Consider the following 16758-nt stretch of genomic DNA (forward strand, 5'->3'; position numbering starts at 1 on the left):
CCCACTTCTCAGATTGTGGTGAGGATTAAAGAACATGAAGTATCTACAGGGCCTGACATGGTGATTGGCACTCAGAGGGTCCACAATAGAATTTTTAAAAAGTGTTTTTATGATTTATAATTTTTAAATTTTATTTGTATATATTTTTGGCTGCATCAGGTCTTAGTTGCGGCACGCGGGATCTTTTCGTTGCTGCGCTCAGGCTCTTTGTGGTGGCGCGCAGGCTTCTCTCTAGTTGTGGCCTGCGGGTTTTCTCTCTCTAGTTGTGGCACGCAGGCTCCAGGGCGCGTGGGCTCTGTAGTTTGTGGCACGTGGGCTCTCTAAGTTGAGGCGTGCGAGCTCAGTAGTTGTGGCACACGGGCTTAGTTGCCCCATGGCATGTGGGATCCTAGTTCCCCGACCAGGGATTGAACCCGTGTCCCCTGAATTGGAAGGCGGTTTCTTTACCACTGCACCACCAGGGAAGTCCCTAGAAGTTTTTTTTTTTTGATTGAAGTATAGTTGATTTATAATGGTGTGTTAGTTTCAGGTGTACAACACAGTGATTCAGTTATATATATATATATATATTTTTTTTTCTTTTCAGATTCTTTCCCCTTATAGTTTATTACAAAATATTGAGTATAGTTCCCTGTGCTATACAGTAGGTCCTTGTTGGTTATCTATTTCATTTTATTTTATTTTGGCCATGCTGCTCGGCTTGTGGGATCTTAGTTCCCTGACCAGGGATTGAACCTGGGCCCTCGGCAGTGAAAGTGTGGAGTCCTAACCACTGGAACGCCAGGGAATTCCCTGGTTATCTATTTTACATATAGTAGTGTGTGTATGTTAATCACAAACTCTTAACTTATCCCTCCCCCACTTTTCCCTTTGGTAACCATAAGTTTGTTTTCTATGTCTGTGGGTCTATTTCTGTTCTGTAAATAAATTCATTTGTATCTTATTTTTTTTTTAAATTCCACATATATGCTATATCATATGATATTTGGCTTTCTCTGTTTGGCTTACGTCACTCAGTATGACAGTCTCTAGGTCCATCCATGTTGCTGCAAATGGCATGATTTCATTCTTTTTTTATGGCTGAGTAATATTCCATTGTGTGTGTGTGTGTGTGTGTGTGTGTGTGTGTGTGTGTGTGTGTATACATACCATATCTTCTTTATCCATTCATCTGTCTATGGACATTTAGGTTGCTTCCATGTCTTGGCTATTGCAAATAGTGCTGCAATGAATATTGGGGTGCATCAATAGAATTTTAAAAAGTGTGTTATGCATGGAAAATGGTTATTACTCCAAAGTTAAAGTTTGGCATTGTCCCTCCTCACTTCCACCCTCAACCGGGAACTTGGAGACAAACATTTAAATTCTGAGCTCCCAGGAAAAGCTTTGCAAATCTTTCCTCCCCCTGTGGGTTTTGGGGGCTCATTACCTGGGCACGGGGGCCTGAGGAGGCAGCAGCTTGGCCCCTCTGGGGCACGCCTTCCCTCACAATAAGCCCATTCTCTGGATGGGCAGCGCCTTCCTTCACTGCCAGTGCAGTGAGGAGGGCAGGGGCTACCCGCCCCCAGCCCAGCAGGCAGGAGGGCGCCAGGGCAGAGCAGGCTGGTGTGAGTGTGCTCTGCCTGGCCTGGGGAAGAGTGAAGGGCAGGCCTTTCTTCTCCTCCCTCCCCTCCTGCCCCGACAGGCCAAGAGAGCTGTAATTACAGGCGAGATAGAAATCAGCCGCGTCTGAAGAGTGCTGCTCCCTCCTTGCCCTCACTGGCTTTGGGGAACTTCGAATAGGGTCAAGGTTGACCTGTGTTCTCTGTAGGCCAACAGCACACGGAGGAATGTTTTACATTTTAATAGTTATGTTTTATTTGAATATGAATTCCAAAAAATTAGAACTAGCACGCAAAAGCTACATTTTCAAGGATATTATGGCTTAGGGTCAGGATAAGAAAGAAGTGAATTGATTTCGATTCGATTTAAAGAAAATAGTAAGCATATACTAGTACATCTGGCTTTACAAAATGGCATGATGGTGGAGGTTGAATGTGAGTGGCTGATGTCTGGGAGATTCAGGAGATTCTGGGTCAGAATTTGGCTTGTATTTCTCAGCTGCAAAAGCGGAGCTGAGGGAAGGTTCCGTTGTGCCTAGATCGGGGAAGTCACGGGGTGTCCATGGTGGGGGAGGGGGGGCTGACTAAAGGCAGACACTTGAGCCTTTTCTGTCCAGTTCCCCTCAAACAGGACAGGACACTAGCCAACCCCTTCGTTGCCCTGCGAAAGCTGGGAAGACCCGCATGTGTGTGGGTAGCCCCGCCTCATCTTGCCCCAGATGACTTCTGTTCTTCTGGGATGTGCCCAAAATAAGCACTCCTGCTGCTGCTGCTTCAAGAAGATGGCCAGAACCACAAGACCTGCACATGCATCTACAGTGGAGACTCCAACACTTTACTGCACTTACTGGTTTTCAAACAGATTCCCCACTTCTCTCCCACTCCCCTTCCAGACTGCAAATACCTCGAAGGCAGGGATTTTCATTAAAAATTTTGTTTAACCTGCGCTGGCATGGTGTCTGGCACCTGGTAGTGCTTAATTAATGTTGATCATGGATGAATGTTGAGGAATGAGTTTCACTTTTGGATCTGCTGTGTGACCTCGGGCAAGTCATTCTATCTCTCTGGGTTTCAGTTGGTTAAGGTGTCCTTCAATACTGACATTCCCAGGTCTCTGAGAGGAGCACAGTGAGGTGGTTAAGTGCAAAGACCCTGGAGTCCAGCTATCTCTGTTCAAATCCTGGCTCTGCCGCTTACTAGCTGTGTGGCCTTGGGAAAATTATTTGTTCCCTCTGTAAGGTGGTGATAGTCATAGTACCTACTTCATAGGGTTGCTAAGATCAAACGCTTACCATATGTAAAGTTCTTAGCTAAAAGTACAGGTGGGTAGATTCCCAAACAGCTGAGCATAGCATCCAAAGGACATACACTGGGAGGATGTAAAACTGCAGAGGAAGGGTTTCTAGTGGCATGCCACAAGGCTCTGTCCTTGTTTTCCTCCAAGGACAAGAGGAGGGTCCAGGTAAAAAGAGGAATCCCTCACTATTATACCAACATGCCCACTTGCAACCCAGTGCACTCCTTCTCAGATCTTTTCCCCCATTCTGTGTTCATATGTGTATTCTCCACGGGACTATATATTCTTTCAGGATGGGGATGGCGCCTTATCCATCTTATGTCTCCTTCAGCCCACAGCAGGAGCTCAATAACACACACACACACACACACACACACACACACACACACACACACACACTACCATGTTTGCTTGCTCCCAACCTTGTGGGGGAGTGAGATGGGGAGTGATCAGTGCTTTGGAGAACAGAATTGAGACTCACAAGGATATCCAGAGGTTAAAAGATGGAAGGAAATCAACAAGATGAGATTGAATGGGGAATCATTCATTTAACAAGTATTTACTGAGCACCTACTGTATGTCAGGCAGTGTTCTAAGTGCAGAGGTTACAGAAGTGAGCAGAGACCACATCCCTACCTTCATGGAAATGATATTCTAGTGCAGGAAGATTGACAAACAAAATGAGTAAGTGAAATATATGTTATGTTAGGAAGTGCTAAGTGCTAAATGGAAAGAGATAAAGCAGGGAGGGGGGTAAGAAGTGTCAGATGAAGGATGGTCTCAGTGTTGCACTTTTGGTTTAGGGCAACCAGAGAAGGTGACTTGTAGCTATATGGGGATCTGGGAAGGAGCATTCCAGGAAGAGGGAACAGCGAGTGTAAAGGCCCTGAGGCAGGAGTGTTCCTGGCATGTTCGAGAATAAATTAGAGGATAAACTAGATTAGGCCTCTTTCATGCCCTGTACTTTTCTCTCCTTATCATAATTGCAATTAAATACTTATTGAATTACCTGTTCTGTGTCTGTTTCTCTATTAGACTCTAAGCTTTCTTGGTGCAGGGACTGGGCCTTGTTCTCTGCTAAATTCCCAACTCTCAGCATAGGCCCAGGCACATAGAAAGTGCTCAGTCGTATCTTGTTGAGTCAATAAATAAATGTGAATAAATGGCTATTGGGTCAAAAAATCCACTTCACAAGCAGAACAGGCTTGAGGGCAATTAGAGAGAAAGAGATTGAGGGTTGTAGCTGTGGCCAGGGGTGAACTCAGCATGGGGCAGTAAGAGAAGGGGCTGCTGGGGAGCTGCAAGAAGCTGCATTGGCCGGGGCATTCTCGAAGGCAGGACTGGGGTGGGCAGGGATTGTAGAGCATGAGGTGTGGTTGAGCAGTAGTCCCCAACTTTTTGGCACCAGGGACCGGTTTCATGGAACACAGTTTTTCCACGGATGGGGACAGGGGATGGTTTTGGGATGACTCAAGCGCATTACATTTATTGTGCACTTTATTTCTATTATTATTACATTGTAATAGATAATGAAATAATTATACAACTCACCATAATGCAGAGTCAGTGGGAGCCCTGAGCTTGTTTTCCTGCAACTAGATGGTCCCATCTGGGGGTGATGGGAGACAGTGACACCCAGAGTGTGTTGCTTATATCCAGTTTACCCTGTAAGATGCAGCTTAATTGTCACTTGCCACTCACTGATGGGGTTTCGATATGAGTCTGCAAGCAGTTGATTTATTACGGTCTCTGTGCAGTCAGACCTCTCTGCTAATGATGATCTGTATTTGCAGCCGCTCCCCAGCGCTAGCGTCACCGCCTCAGCTCCACCTCAGATCATCAGGCATTAGATTCTCATAAGGAGTGCGCAACCTAGATCCCTCACATGTGCAGTTCACAGTAGGGTTCGTGCTCCTATGAGAATCTAATGCCGCTGCTGACCTGACAGGAGGCGGAGCTCAGGCGGTAATTCGAGCAATGGGACCGACTGTAAACACAGATGAAGCTTCACTTGCTTGCCCCGCTGCTCACCTCCTGCTGTGGACAAGTAGCGGTTCACGGCCTGGTTCCTAACAGGTCATGGACCACTACTGGTCCGTGGTCCGGGGGTTGGGGACCCCTGTGGTTGAGGATGGTTGAACTAGAGCAGGGGATTCAACCCAATAGATAAAACCCACTAGAACCTTTGCATGCTGGGTTTAACATTAAGTTCACGATTCGAGCCATTTGTACTTTTGCTGCTGCACGATTGGGATCCCTTTGTATACCTTTGTGTGTACCACTCAGCCTCTGAGGGGCCTAGCACTCAAATCTCCAAGCCATTTTTTCATTCTCTCCATCGTAGCATGATTTTTTTTAAATAGGGGAAAACATGTGTTACAGCAGTGTTTGAGAACTCACGGGGCTTCATGAAGGTCCCTGGGTGTAACTGTCATGGATAAGAATTCATCTCTTAAACAAGTACTTTGGATGCTTAGCGTGAGCCAGACCCTGAGCTCGATGGAGGGGTGGACAAGGCAGACATTGTGGAGTCGTGATGAAAGGATTGTTTAGTGGACTGCGCTGTGGGGCAGTGGTCTGGGCTGGGTGGGAGCCCTGGCTCCAGCCTGGTCAGCTGTGTAGGTGGCCTTGAGCAAGTCACTCAAACCACAGAGTGACAGGTCCAAGTAGGCTTCGCGGTCATCTGGTGCAATCTCTTAGGTTACTCAAGGCTGCACGGTCTTTGCACCCTGCACTACACCCTATGGGTCCTCAGAGCCCTTAAGTGTAAAACGAGGGCATTGGACCAGAGGACCTTGAAGCTCTCTGGCTCTAATATTCTATAATATTACAAACATGGGGAAGTTCCAGGGAGGTACATTAGGCCCCGTTCCAAGTGTGACCTCTGCCCTTCACCCTCAGTACCAGTGGGGAGGGGTGGTAGAGTCCAGCCCACGGAGATCTTTCTTAAGAATGTTTGTGGGAGGAAGGCACCCGGCCCTCCTTGCCTCTGCAAAGTGGTCCCCAGGGGGTAGGGTTTGGAGGTGGGTCGTCAGTGGGATTCAACCCATTTCCCAGATTCTCTTTCTAGACTCTGAGGCTGCTCCACGCTGCCTCCTCTCTCCTCTGTGTCCCTGAATCTCTGCTTGGATCGTTTTTCTCCTCTTCCTCACCTGAGCCTTCAGTCCCTTGATCTCCTTTGTTTTCCCCACAGAAGGCCTGACCTCTTCTTCCTCTTGAGGTCATCTGTCGTTCAGTTTCCTTCCGGAGTGCTGTCTGCCAGATGGGGTTTCTAATCCTCTGGAGGGAGGGGAGACACGCTCACCATTGTCTGGCCCTGGGGGTGGAACATCTATGGGATTGTTTGCATTGCTAGGACTGACTTCCTCATAGCACATCTCTTGAGTGTTTATTATGCTGAGTCTCTGTTTGTCCTGGCTTTGAGTTGCATTATCAAAGGCCCAGTATCCCAGCTTCAGGGTGCATCAGGCTCTAAGAAAGCGGGGGAGGGACAGGGAGAAATAGCCCTCCCGCCTTGTAAAGAAGACATTTTGGACATTTCTAAAAATCAGAGATTCCAGCCCTCCTTGCCAGCAGTGGGAGGGCGGCAGTGGAGGCGGCTGGATGCTTCCCATCACGGGTCCTCCACCGGGCGGGAGGCTTGCTGAATGATGAACCCTGGGGCTCCTCCAATTAGCAGACTCTCAGGGCAGAGACAGAATCTATCCTGCAGGGAGCCTCAAACTCCTGTTTTTGCTCCCGGTCCCCGGGGAAGGTATGTTTCTAAATGCACATTTTATTTCAGAGCCTGGGATCCTCTGATGTGTAACTTGACAGACACAGTGCTGGACGCAAGTGGATGTGCCTAGAGCTGTGTGTTTGTGGAAGGGACACAGGCTGGGCTTAGAAATGCTCCATTCGTCGCCACCCTGGGTGGAGATGCCTGGTTTGAGCGGGGTGGCGCCTCACGGATGATTGCTGGGTTGGGCAAGAGGAGGGACTTGGGTACCCTGTTTTTCTGTTTCATTTCCAAATCCTGCAGTGTCTTTTAGCTAACGATGACAATAACACCTCTATTAACCTCCTGGCTTCTCCTGTGCTGCAAAGTGCCTTCCTCCTCCTACTCTCGAATGTAGATTCTCCCTCGAGAAGCTGCACTCCTCTGTCCAACCTCTGCAGGGCACTCAAGGGCTCCATCTGAACCCCCTCCATCTTCTTTTCCCTTTGAATGTGCCTCCCTTCTACCCCATCTCCTCCTCCAGGAAGCCTTCCTTGAATGATCCTCAGGAAGTTTGCTCAGGGCCATCTCTCCCCATCCCCCAGCACTGAAGTCCAGGTCTCTGGCTACTTCCTGGTATTCAGAATGTGCCCATCCCTCCTATAGCCTGGGAGTTCTGAGGTCAGGCTCTGGGTCTCTTCCTTGGGCTCTGCACTTGCCAGGCACCTATTCCCCAGGCATGTCAGAAGAGGCCAGCTGGAGTCAGTGGCAGACACACTCAGGCCAAGAGCATCTTGCTCTCCAAGGCCCAGTCCCAGCACGGGAGGAGATAAAAGTCTTCTGCCGGGGCCACAGGGCAGGAACACACACACCTTGACGATCCTCTGTCTGTAGCTGTGAGACCTTCAGTCTCTGCCATGTCTCTCTCTCCCTGCCGGGCCCAGAGGGGCTTCAGTGCTCGCTCAGCCTGTTCTGCTCGCTCGGGGGGCCGAGGCAGTGTCAACTTCAGCAGCAGGAGCCTCAGTTCCTTTGGGGGGTGCCAAGGAGGCTCTCGTGGGAGGGCCTGGGGTTCAAGGGGAAGGTTAGGGGTGCGGTATGGGGAGGGGATCAGTGGGCCTGGGCTTTCCCCGTGCCCTCCGGGAGGCATCCAGGAAGTGGCCATCAACCGGAATCTGCTGACCCCACTGAAGATTGAGATCGACCCCCAGTTCCAGGTGGTTCAGACTCAGGAGATCCAACAGATCAGAACCCTCAACAACCAGTTTGCTTCTTTCATTGACAAGGTGAGGGTCAGCTCAGCTAAGCCCCTGTCTCTGTGCCTCCCTTGAGGAACTGTTCTCGACGGACTTGGGAATGGGGAAGTCTGGTCTCCTACTAGTTTTCTAATCACTTCTGCAGCAAGGAAGTCCCTCCTGTGGTCTAACTGGAGTCTCTCTGGTTATGCTGAGGCTCTGTTTAATTAGTGTTTTGAAATTCCCTTTATAAAAATGTCATTATAATTCATTTAGTGTGTTGGAAAATATTTATCAAAGGCCTAAAAGGCTCCGGGCTGGCTAGAGGGTTGCTCAGGCTTTATTTCCCAGAGGCTGTGCCCAGGGAGTCTGGCAGGAGCTTGCCTCAGGGACCCGCTGTTTGTGCTGTAGGTGCGGTTCCTGGAGCAGCAGAACAAGGTCCTGGAGACCAAGTGGGACTTGCTGCAGCAGCAGGAGTTGAGTGACAGTCCCCAGGCCCTGCAGTCTTTCTTCGAGGCCTATCTGGTCCAGCTCAGAAAGCAGTTGGAGCAGCTGCAGAGAGAACGAGGGTCTCTGGACGCCGAGCTGAAGTCCTGCCAGGACCAGCAGGAAGAGTGTAAAGCCAAGTAGGCAAAATGCAGCATCCCCGTGGGCCCTGGATGGGGGCTGGGAGGGCTTGAATCAGGCTGTCAGCCAGAGGGTATCCCACTGCTGAGCTCCCAGGGTCACATGACCGGCCTCCCCTCTAGCCCCTCCGCATCCCCATTCCCTCTGATTCTCAGGGGGCCCCACCTGCTGCAAGTAAGTGGTCCCACAGCCCCTGATACCCAGGACTGGAGAGCATCGATTGTAGCAGGCCCCGGTTACGAGGGCCACGTTTCTGGTCAAGGCTGTGAGGGGCTTATTAAACAATGCCTATGTGGATTTTTTTCTTGAGAAATTTCTGTTGAACAGGCTGTGGGTTAAAGTGACTCAGACATTCTCTGGTCTCAGAGGTGGAAGAGAATTCATTAGTGGGACCACCCCCAGGCCTGTGGCATGATTCACAGGTAGGCTGTGGTTCTGGGTTCCCCACCAGGTCACCTGGTGGTATGGAGAGAGCCCTGGACCAACAGGAGGCTTGGGTTTGGTGACTGTGAACAAGGAGTAGCTGTGTGGCCTTGGGCAAGGCATCTTACCTTTCCCAGCCTCAGTTTCCATATCTGTAGACTGGGAAAATGCAACTTGCCTTTCTTACCTTCCAGAAACATTGGGAGGATTGCTCCAGGACCCAGGTGGAAGGTCCTGGAAAGACTGGGGCCAGGAGACCTGTGTTTTAGATCTGCTTGGGCCACCTAATTATCTAGGGCTTGGGCACATCTTGTAATCTCTCTGATAAAATCCAAAATGCCTGCTTCAGATGATGATTGTGAGTGGTAAGTAAGAAGAGTGTTTGAATGTGCCTTATAAACATGAAGCAAAGTCGCCTGATGTCACAAGTGGACCTGGGCTGAAAGAGTGAAGAGGGACATAAGAGATGACAAAACTTCCTGATGAAAGAGTAGAGAAGCAGGCTGCTGGTGTGTCCTGCTTTGGAGCATCTAAAGCAGAGTGGCCTTTCCAGGGAGGCTGTACTTGGAGAGGGGCCTGGGCTCTGATGCCGGCACTCCAGGCAGCGTCTTTCTGTGCTTACTTGGCAGGTATGAGCGGGAGACCCACAAGTGCGCCACACTGGAGAAAGACTTCGTGGTCCTCAAAAAGGTGAGGGTGGGGTCAGCTGCTCTACCCGAACCCCGAGCACCCACCGTGCACAGAGCCCAGTCCTGGCCTGGGAGGGCAGGGGGTGGGAGATCCTCACGCACGACAGGCTGTCACACTGCTTATAGGGACCCTCTGAGGAAATGGGACGTCTACGTAGACACAGGGGGACCCCAGGACAAGATCCGACTGAGGGACTATGTGATGAGCTCTGGGTGTCACTGTGGGAGAGGGTGGGGAGGGAGTGGAAGAAACAGAACTGGTTGGGATGAATCAGGGAAGGCTTCCTGAAGGTGGTGTGGGTCAGTGTCAGGCAAAAGAGAGAGCAGGGCAGGGCGGGGATGGGGGAGGAAGGAATGGGAGCTGGAGATGGCCATGGGGTGGGTGTTGGGCAGTGTGTGAACAGAACTCCTGGGTCAGAGTGGGACCCCCAAAGAGGGAGTGGGGGTATATGGCTTTTATCTTCCTGTCCCCAGGATGTGGACGGGGTTCTCTCGAGCAAGATGGAGTTGGAAGGCACAGTGGAGGCTCTGAAAGAGTACATCTGCTTCTTGAGGCATCTGTATGAAGAAGTGAGGATCACTAAGGGCAGAAGTGATGGTCTGCCAGGGGCAGGTGGGCGGGAGGGAAGGGGACAGGTGGGCAGGCTCCTGTGGCGATAGTGGGAGTGGCTGGGAGGTGAAGCCTGGTTAGAGTGAATTAGATGCCAGTCATTCAGTCCTTTGATAAACAATTACTGAGAATTTACCATGTGAATTGCTAGGTATTGGGGATATACCAGTGAACAACCAGACAAAAATCACGAAGCTTGCTTTCTATTGGGAGACAGACAATAAACACTAGACCTAGTAAATAAATAAATTACCAAGTATGTTAGAAAGTGATAAATACTATGGGAAAAAGGAAAATTAGAACAGGGAAAGGAGGATTGGGAATGTGGCGAGGGGTAGGGCAGGTGGCAATTTCAAACAGGGAGGTTGGGATGGCCTTATTTAGAAGACAAAATCTGAGCCAAGATCTGAAGGAAGTGAGGAAGACAGACACACACTGGGGAATCTGGGATTCCAGGCAGAGGGTGCTGGTGTCTTTGAGGAAATGCAAGGAGGCCGCTGTGACTGGAGCAATGGGAACGAGAGAGGGGATGTGATAGGAGGTCAGGGGAGTGATGGGGACCAGGTGATTTCAGACCCTGCCGGACACGTTCCTTTAATGTCCACGAGTCGTTGGATAGCCCTCAATTCCAGATAAGGACACAGTCCCGCAGGGTGGCAGGGCAGGGTGTGCTCATTGCCACCCGGCGCGAAGGAGGGCTGCCTCCGAAGGAAGAGGGCACTCTGCCCGCCTGCCCGGGGCTCCAACGGACACTGAGTCAGTCTTCCCCACAGGAGCTGGGCCAGCTGCAGACCCAGGCCAGCGACATGTCTGTGGTGTTGTCCATGGAAAACAACCGCCGCCTGGACTTCAGAGACCTCATCGCCAAGGTCTGTGCCCGGTACGAGGAGATCGCCCGGACCAGCAAAGCCGAGGCCAAGATGCTGTACCAGACCAAGGTGCCAGGGCCGGGGGACAAGCACCATGCTGGAAAAGGCTGGGTCTCCCTGCCTGTCCCCCCAGGGTGGTCGTCTGCCTCGGTCCCGTTGGGCAGTTCTGATAACCTCTCTGAAGCACCAGGGCTGGGTGGGCACCATGTTTCCCCTCTCCAGGAGGGAGGCAATGCAGGGAAACTGTGGGAGATGAGCCCAGACTCCCGCAACCACAGCCCACCGTGTCCTGGTTTTCCAAGTGTTTTAACCCGCATCCCAGATGAGGACGTAAGGAGGCAGAGAGCTGGGGCCATGGTGTTCCTCATGGTCTTGGGGTCAAAGGTGAGGGTCCTCTCCACTGACAGTGTCACCCCATCCCCCATCAGTACCGGGAGCTTCAGGTGTCTGCCCAGCTTCATGCGGACCAAATGAAGGGGACCAAAGTCCAGATCACTCAGCTGCAGCAGGCGATTCAGAAGCTGCAGAGTCAGATTGAGAACCTCAAAAAGCAGGTGAGGGTACCGGAGCCCCCAAGCCCTCTGTCTTACCACCTTTGTGCCAGGGTCACTGCTGGGTTTGTGTGAAACTTTGATAACTGGCTGGAGGTTTGGCTAATTTGGGGTGGAGAGAACTTCAAGCCCCATTTCAGAGGCGTTCAGCTCTCCTCCTGGGAATTCTAGCTGCATGGGCTCTGCACTGCCCACCCTGGCCCCAGCCCTCACGCTGCATTCCGTGTCTACATGCACATCTTGCTTTCAGCTCCTCGGGGAGAGGGTTAATTCATCTCTTTTCTTATCTCTTCTTTTGATGCTTACTTGTCAAGCCCAGTAAGGACTCTAAGGCCACACGCTGAATTTCCTGGTGCCGTGTTAGGGAGGGAGAGAACCAGGATCTCAGGGAGGGGGGACATGGGCAGGACAGTGGGGCGCCGAGGCCCCCTTAGGGTCAGGTAATGCTGTTGGTGTGAGGAGCCGGGAGAGGTGGAGGGAGAGGATGGCAAGGGCCGGGAGGTGGTTTCCTGCTCCTCCTGGAGACCTTACTTCTAGATGTGAAGATTACAGATTCTTAAGTTTTCAAGTGTCTTTGCCCTCACTTTCCCCAAGCCCAAAGCATCGTCTTTTTGGGATCAACAGAGGGTTGAGAGCTGAGACCACAGAGTCTGGCGGTTTCCTCAAGCACTTCAGCCTGACTCCCAGGCCATGGGTGGCCTGTCCACATGCAAGCGGGGTCTGTGCTTCTTGGAGCACAGACCATTCGAAGGCCAGACTCAGTCTCCAGCCATCCTGACCTGCTCTCCTTCGGAGTGTGAGGAAGGAGCCGAGATGAGGGTGACCAGGTCCTATTACTCAATTTGCTGCCACGGTGTTTTGCCCATAAATTTGGACTTTTTGCTCTGGAAGCTTTGGGGTTCTCTGGGGTGTCTGATAAGATGCAGATTCCTGGGCTTCCCACCAGAGAGAGGGAATCTGAGTCTCTAAAGGTGGAGCCAAGAAACCTGCTTTCTCAACTAAGTTCACCCAGGTGACAGTGAAGTGCGTGGAGTCTCAGAGACCAGTGGCCAGCACTTAGGAGAGTCACTATGTCCCCATGTCTGGGAAACACAGTCCCCCCTGCATAGCAAGGTGCCTTTCTGGGAGAATCCTTCTTGGGGTCACAGCCCCCTCTCACTCCTCCTTTTCATGCACAAGCCTGATGAACTGAGGCTACAGTAAGAGCGGTAGACTGGACCTCAGCTGTTCTGGGTTAGGGTCTCAGCTCCGCCGCTCACCTCCTTTCCGAGCCTCAGTTTCTTCACGTGTAGAATGGAGACCATGTTCCTCATCCATGGGGTGCTTTGTGGTAAGTGAAAGAGAGCCTTTAGGGAATGCCTTCTTTCCTGAACCGAACGTGAGGGAAAATCAACTAGATGGCTGATTGGACCGGGATGCTGTCCTTCCTCTAAGAGTTTTCTGTCGGATTGGAGAGGTGAGCACAGAGAATGTTTTTCAGACCCCAAACTGAGGCCCATGAGACTCTGACAACATCGGGAGAAAGTATTTGAAATGGGGCTGTTCCAAAAGCCTCAAGGACACGTGGCCCTCAAGATGAGACTTGTAGGTAATGACCCGTACAGGACAGGAAGAGCTTTAAGTACCTTAGGAGAGAGAATACTGCAGGGAAGGTGTGAGGGTCGACGGGGTGGGAAGAAATAGGGGAAGATCGTGGGAGAAAGTGGAGAAGGAGCTGGATTCATTTCCTGTGGCTGCCATACAAAGTATCACAAACTTGGCGGCTTGAGAGAGCAGAAATCTATTCTGTCAGTTCTGGAGGTTAGAAGTCTGAACTCAGGTGCCGGCAGCCGCACTCACTCTGAAGGAGCTGGGGGAATCCTTCCTCACCTCTTCCTGGCCTCTGGTGGCTCTGGAAGTTCCTTGGCATTCCTCGTCTGGTGGTGCATCACTCCCATTTCTGCCTCCATCTTCACACGGCGTCATCTCAGTGTCTGTCTCATCTTTTTCTTGGACACCAGTTACTGAATATAGGGCTCACCCTAAATACCGTGTGATAGCATCTTGAGATCCTTAACTAATTACATCTGCAAAGACCCTGTCTCCAAATAAGATTATTTTCTGAAGTTCTTGATGGACCTGACGTTTTTGAGATGCTACTTAACCCACTCTGAGAGTTAAAGAAGCAGAAGAGGCAATACTGTCTTTTAGAATGAGAAGAGCTGGCCATGGCCAGGAATAATTTTGAGCTCATGAGATTATGGTCCATCTCAGCCTTTAAGTTATATCCACAGTAGGTGCTTTGGGAGTCTGTGTCGGGCTTACAGCCACTTCCTCCCTTATTTCTACCCCTCTCTAGAATGCCAACCTGCAGGCTGCCATCGCCCATGCTGAGCATCGTGGGGAGCTGGCCCTCAAGGATGCTCAGACCAAGCTGGCCGAGCTGGAGGCCGCTCTGAGAACCGCCAAGCAGGACATGTCGTGGCTGCTGCGCGAGTACCAGGAGCTGATGAGCTCGAAGCTCTCCTTGGATGTGGAGATCGCCACCTACCGCAGGCTGCTGGAGGGCGAGGAGTGCAGGTGGGGCTGGTCAGAGGGCCCTGAGGATGTGTGATGGAGGTGGGGGTGGGCGGATGCAAGGGCAACACAGGATGCTGAGAGATTTCTTTCTTTCTTTCTTTTTTAAAAAAATAAATTTATTTATTTATTTTTGGCTGCGTTGGGTCTTCGTTGCTGTGCGTGGGCTTTCTCTAGTTGTGGCGAGCGGGGGCTACTCTTCATTGCAGTGTGCGGGCTTCTCATTGCGGTGGCTTCTCTTGTTGCAGAGCACAGGCTCTAGGCACGCGGGCTTCAGTAGTTGCGGCATGTGGGCTCAGTAGTTGTGGCTCGTGGGCTCTGGAGCACAGGCTCAGTAGTTGTGGCGCACGGGCTTAGCTGCTCCGCGGCATGTGGGATCTTCCTGGACCAGGGCTCAACCCTGTGTCCCCTGCATTGGCAAGCAGATTGTCAACCACTGCGCCACCAGGGAAGTCCCTAGGATGCTGAGAGATTTCTTGACACTGTGAGCCACTGAGGGCCACCCATTCTGCTGGGAGGAATTTAAAATTGTGGACTGGGTATTTTATCTGCTCAGAGGATGGTGAGCTGCTCTAAGAGGCTTAAAAGCACCTGGGAACATATTCTCTGCAGCCCTTCTTAGCATTTCTTCCTCTTGTCCTTTTTCCCCCAGGATGTCTGGGGAGTGCGCCAGTCAGGTCACTATCTGTGAGTATCAGGGGACTTTGGGAGAGGGGCCCCCTGGGGAATCGAGGACTCTACTGTGACCCTGGTGCCTTTCTTGGCAGCTGTTGGGGAAGGCAGAACCTTCGTGTCTGGAGGAGCAGATAGTGGCCTGGTGGGCACTTGTGGACTCGGAGGCGGGAATGGCAGCTTTGGGTCTGGCTGCTCCAGCATTGTGACCGGTGACTCCAATGTCATCCTGGGCTCCAGGCAGGGCCCCTTTCTGGGCTCTTGCTCTGTGTCCGGCTCTGGCTCCAGCTCCACCTGCCACACCATCCTGAAGAAGACGGTCGAGTCAAGTCTGAAGATGTCCATCACATACTGAGTGACCCGGAGGCCATTTGCTCCTCCCTCCCTCCCGCCTTCCTGAGCCCTCTCAGCTCTTCTCCCACTCTTATCACTCCCATCCCTGCATGGCCAGCTCTGTGTCCACTGCCCACAGCCCGAGCCAGCCCACAGGGGACTCTGCAGAAGTCAGTCGGGTCCTGCCTGCTGTTCTGAATGCTTGCCCAGTCTGGCCTTGTTCCGCGTACTGATTTGCATCTCATTTGTCTGCCGCCCACACTAACCAAGGAGCACAGCGCCAAGCCTCCAGCCGGCCAGGCTTGTCCTCTCCTCTCTCCACAGCCTTCGACCGAGCTAGGAAAACTCCTGGTTGGGCTTGGCCAGACTGCATCCGCATCCCAAGGGAGAGGCCTGAGGCCCACTGACCAGAGCCTGAGGGCTGGAACCGAGGGACACCATCCTTGCCCTCTTCACCAGCCTCCGGGCCTCCATTTCTGTATTTCTGTCCATTTATTTCCTGTGAAATAAAGCAGCACCCAGTTCTCCTGGTAGTGGGTCTTCCTTTCTCTCTCCCTCCCCCTCCTGCACTCCCTCCCTCCCATAAATTTTATTGAGTGCCAGGACTAGGGCTACTCTGGCAAACAAGATCAGACCCATTGTGCCCTCCTAATGTGTCTCTCTCACTCCTTCTGTTCCTGGTGTCTCCGGCATAACCCCTCCCATTCATGAGAGCCAGACCTTCCTTCTTGGAGCCCTTGGTTTCCAGGGCCAGAGGATGGCCTTCAACAGCTAATTCAGATACCCTGGTTTGGGAGATGGGGATTTGTGCTGAGGTCCTCTGTGTTCTGTCCCTTCTTCCAGTCCCCTCCCAGTGATGTGCTGGCTTCAGCTCTACCCAGGGTGGCACACCTGGGTCTTGTCACCTCACCCCCATCTCTCACCTCTGAGCTTTAACCTGGCCCTTCTCCTGGGCAGGTTAATAATTCAGCAATGAGGCTCAGCCATAGCCTTAAATATGTGTTGAAAGGGCATTTAGAGGATAGGCTGCAGGACAGAGATGAAGGTTCCTTTTGGCAATGTGCAGCTTCTCCGCCACTCCTTCCAGCAATTCAGCTCTGCCCCAGCATTGCACAGCTCACCCAGCAAAACAAAAGCTATGCAGCTACCCAGCCCACTCTCCTCAGGAGGCAATTTATGGAATATCTATGGTTGTTTGGGTAGGTCCTGTGGACATCTCACTCCTCACCCCAATCAGCTCATCAAGGGATTCTTTCCGACCCTCCACTATGCTCCCTGGGATGCCCTCCATCTCCTCCATCCCCACTGATGTTTTAGTATCTCTTGTATCTTGCTCCCTGCTTAACTGTCTACAATAGGCTCTACTCTTGACCCAGGACAGCCCCATTCATCCCTGTTCCTCCTTCTTCCCAAGTCTGCACCAGTTTTCTTCCCCGCTGGAAACCTTCCCCAAGTCTCCATGTCAGAATGCACGAGACCCTTCTTGTCCCTGGCACAGCCTGGCTGCACCCGTTGCTGTTCTTGGCTCCGTTTCTGTCTGGTTCTGGTCTGGAACGCAGCTTTCCTATTAGCCTGGGACCTCTGGGCAGGCTCTTCTCCTG

At 51.7% G+C, this 16758-nt stretch overlaps 1 protein-coding gene across 2 annotated transcripts in view; it reads left to right on the top strand.

Annotated features, from left to right (window-relative positions):
- The window catches only part of KRT8 (keratin 8), a 49972-nt gene extending 34326 nt beyond the window's left edge, over positions 1–15646 (top strand). The window contains exons 1-9 of one of the 2 annotated variants that reach the window (XM_082422493.1): positions 7478–7878; positions 8239–8453; positions 9507–9567; positions 10041–10136; positions 10950–11114; positions 11474–11599; positions 13935–14155; positions 14805–14839; positions 14920–15646. In XM_082422493.1, coding sequence (XP_082278619.1) covers positions 7513–7878; positions 8239–8453; positions 9507–9567; positions 10041–10136; positions 10950–11114; positions 11474–11599; positions 13935–14155; positions 14805–14839; positions 14920–15179 — 1545 coding nt within the window. In that variant the 5' untranslated portion in view covers positions 7478–7512 and the 3' untranslated portion in view covers positions 15180–15646. Of the gene's footprint in view, positions 1–7477; positions 7879–8238; positions 8454–9506; positions 9568–10040; positions 10137–10949; positions 11115–11473; positions 11600–13934; positions 14156–14804; positions 14840–14919 lie in introns of those variants that run through there. The other variant, XM_082422491.1, reaches the window with a different exon arrangement.
- The last annotated feature ends 1112 nt before the right edge of the window (positions 15647–16758 follow it).

The sequence above is a fragment of the Balaenoptera physalus genome (genome assembly GCF_965194825.1).
Source record: "Balaenoptera physalus genome assembly, chromosome: 13".
NCBI classification, from domain to species: domain Eukaryota; kingdom Metazoa; phylum Chordata; class Mammalia; order Artiodactyla; family Balaenopteridae; genus Balaenoptera; species Balaenoptera physalus.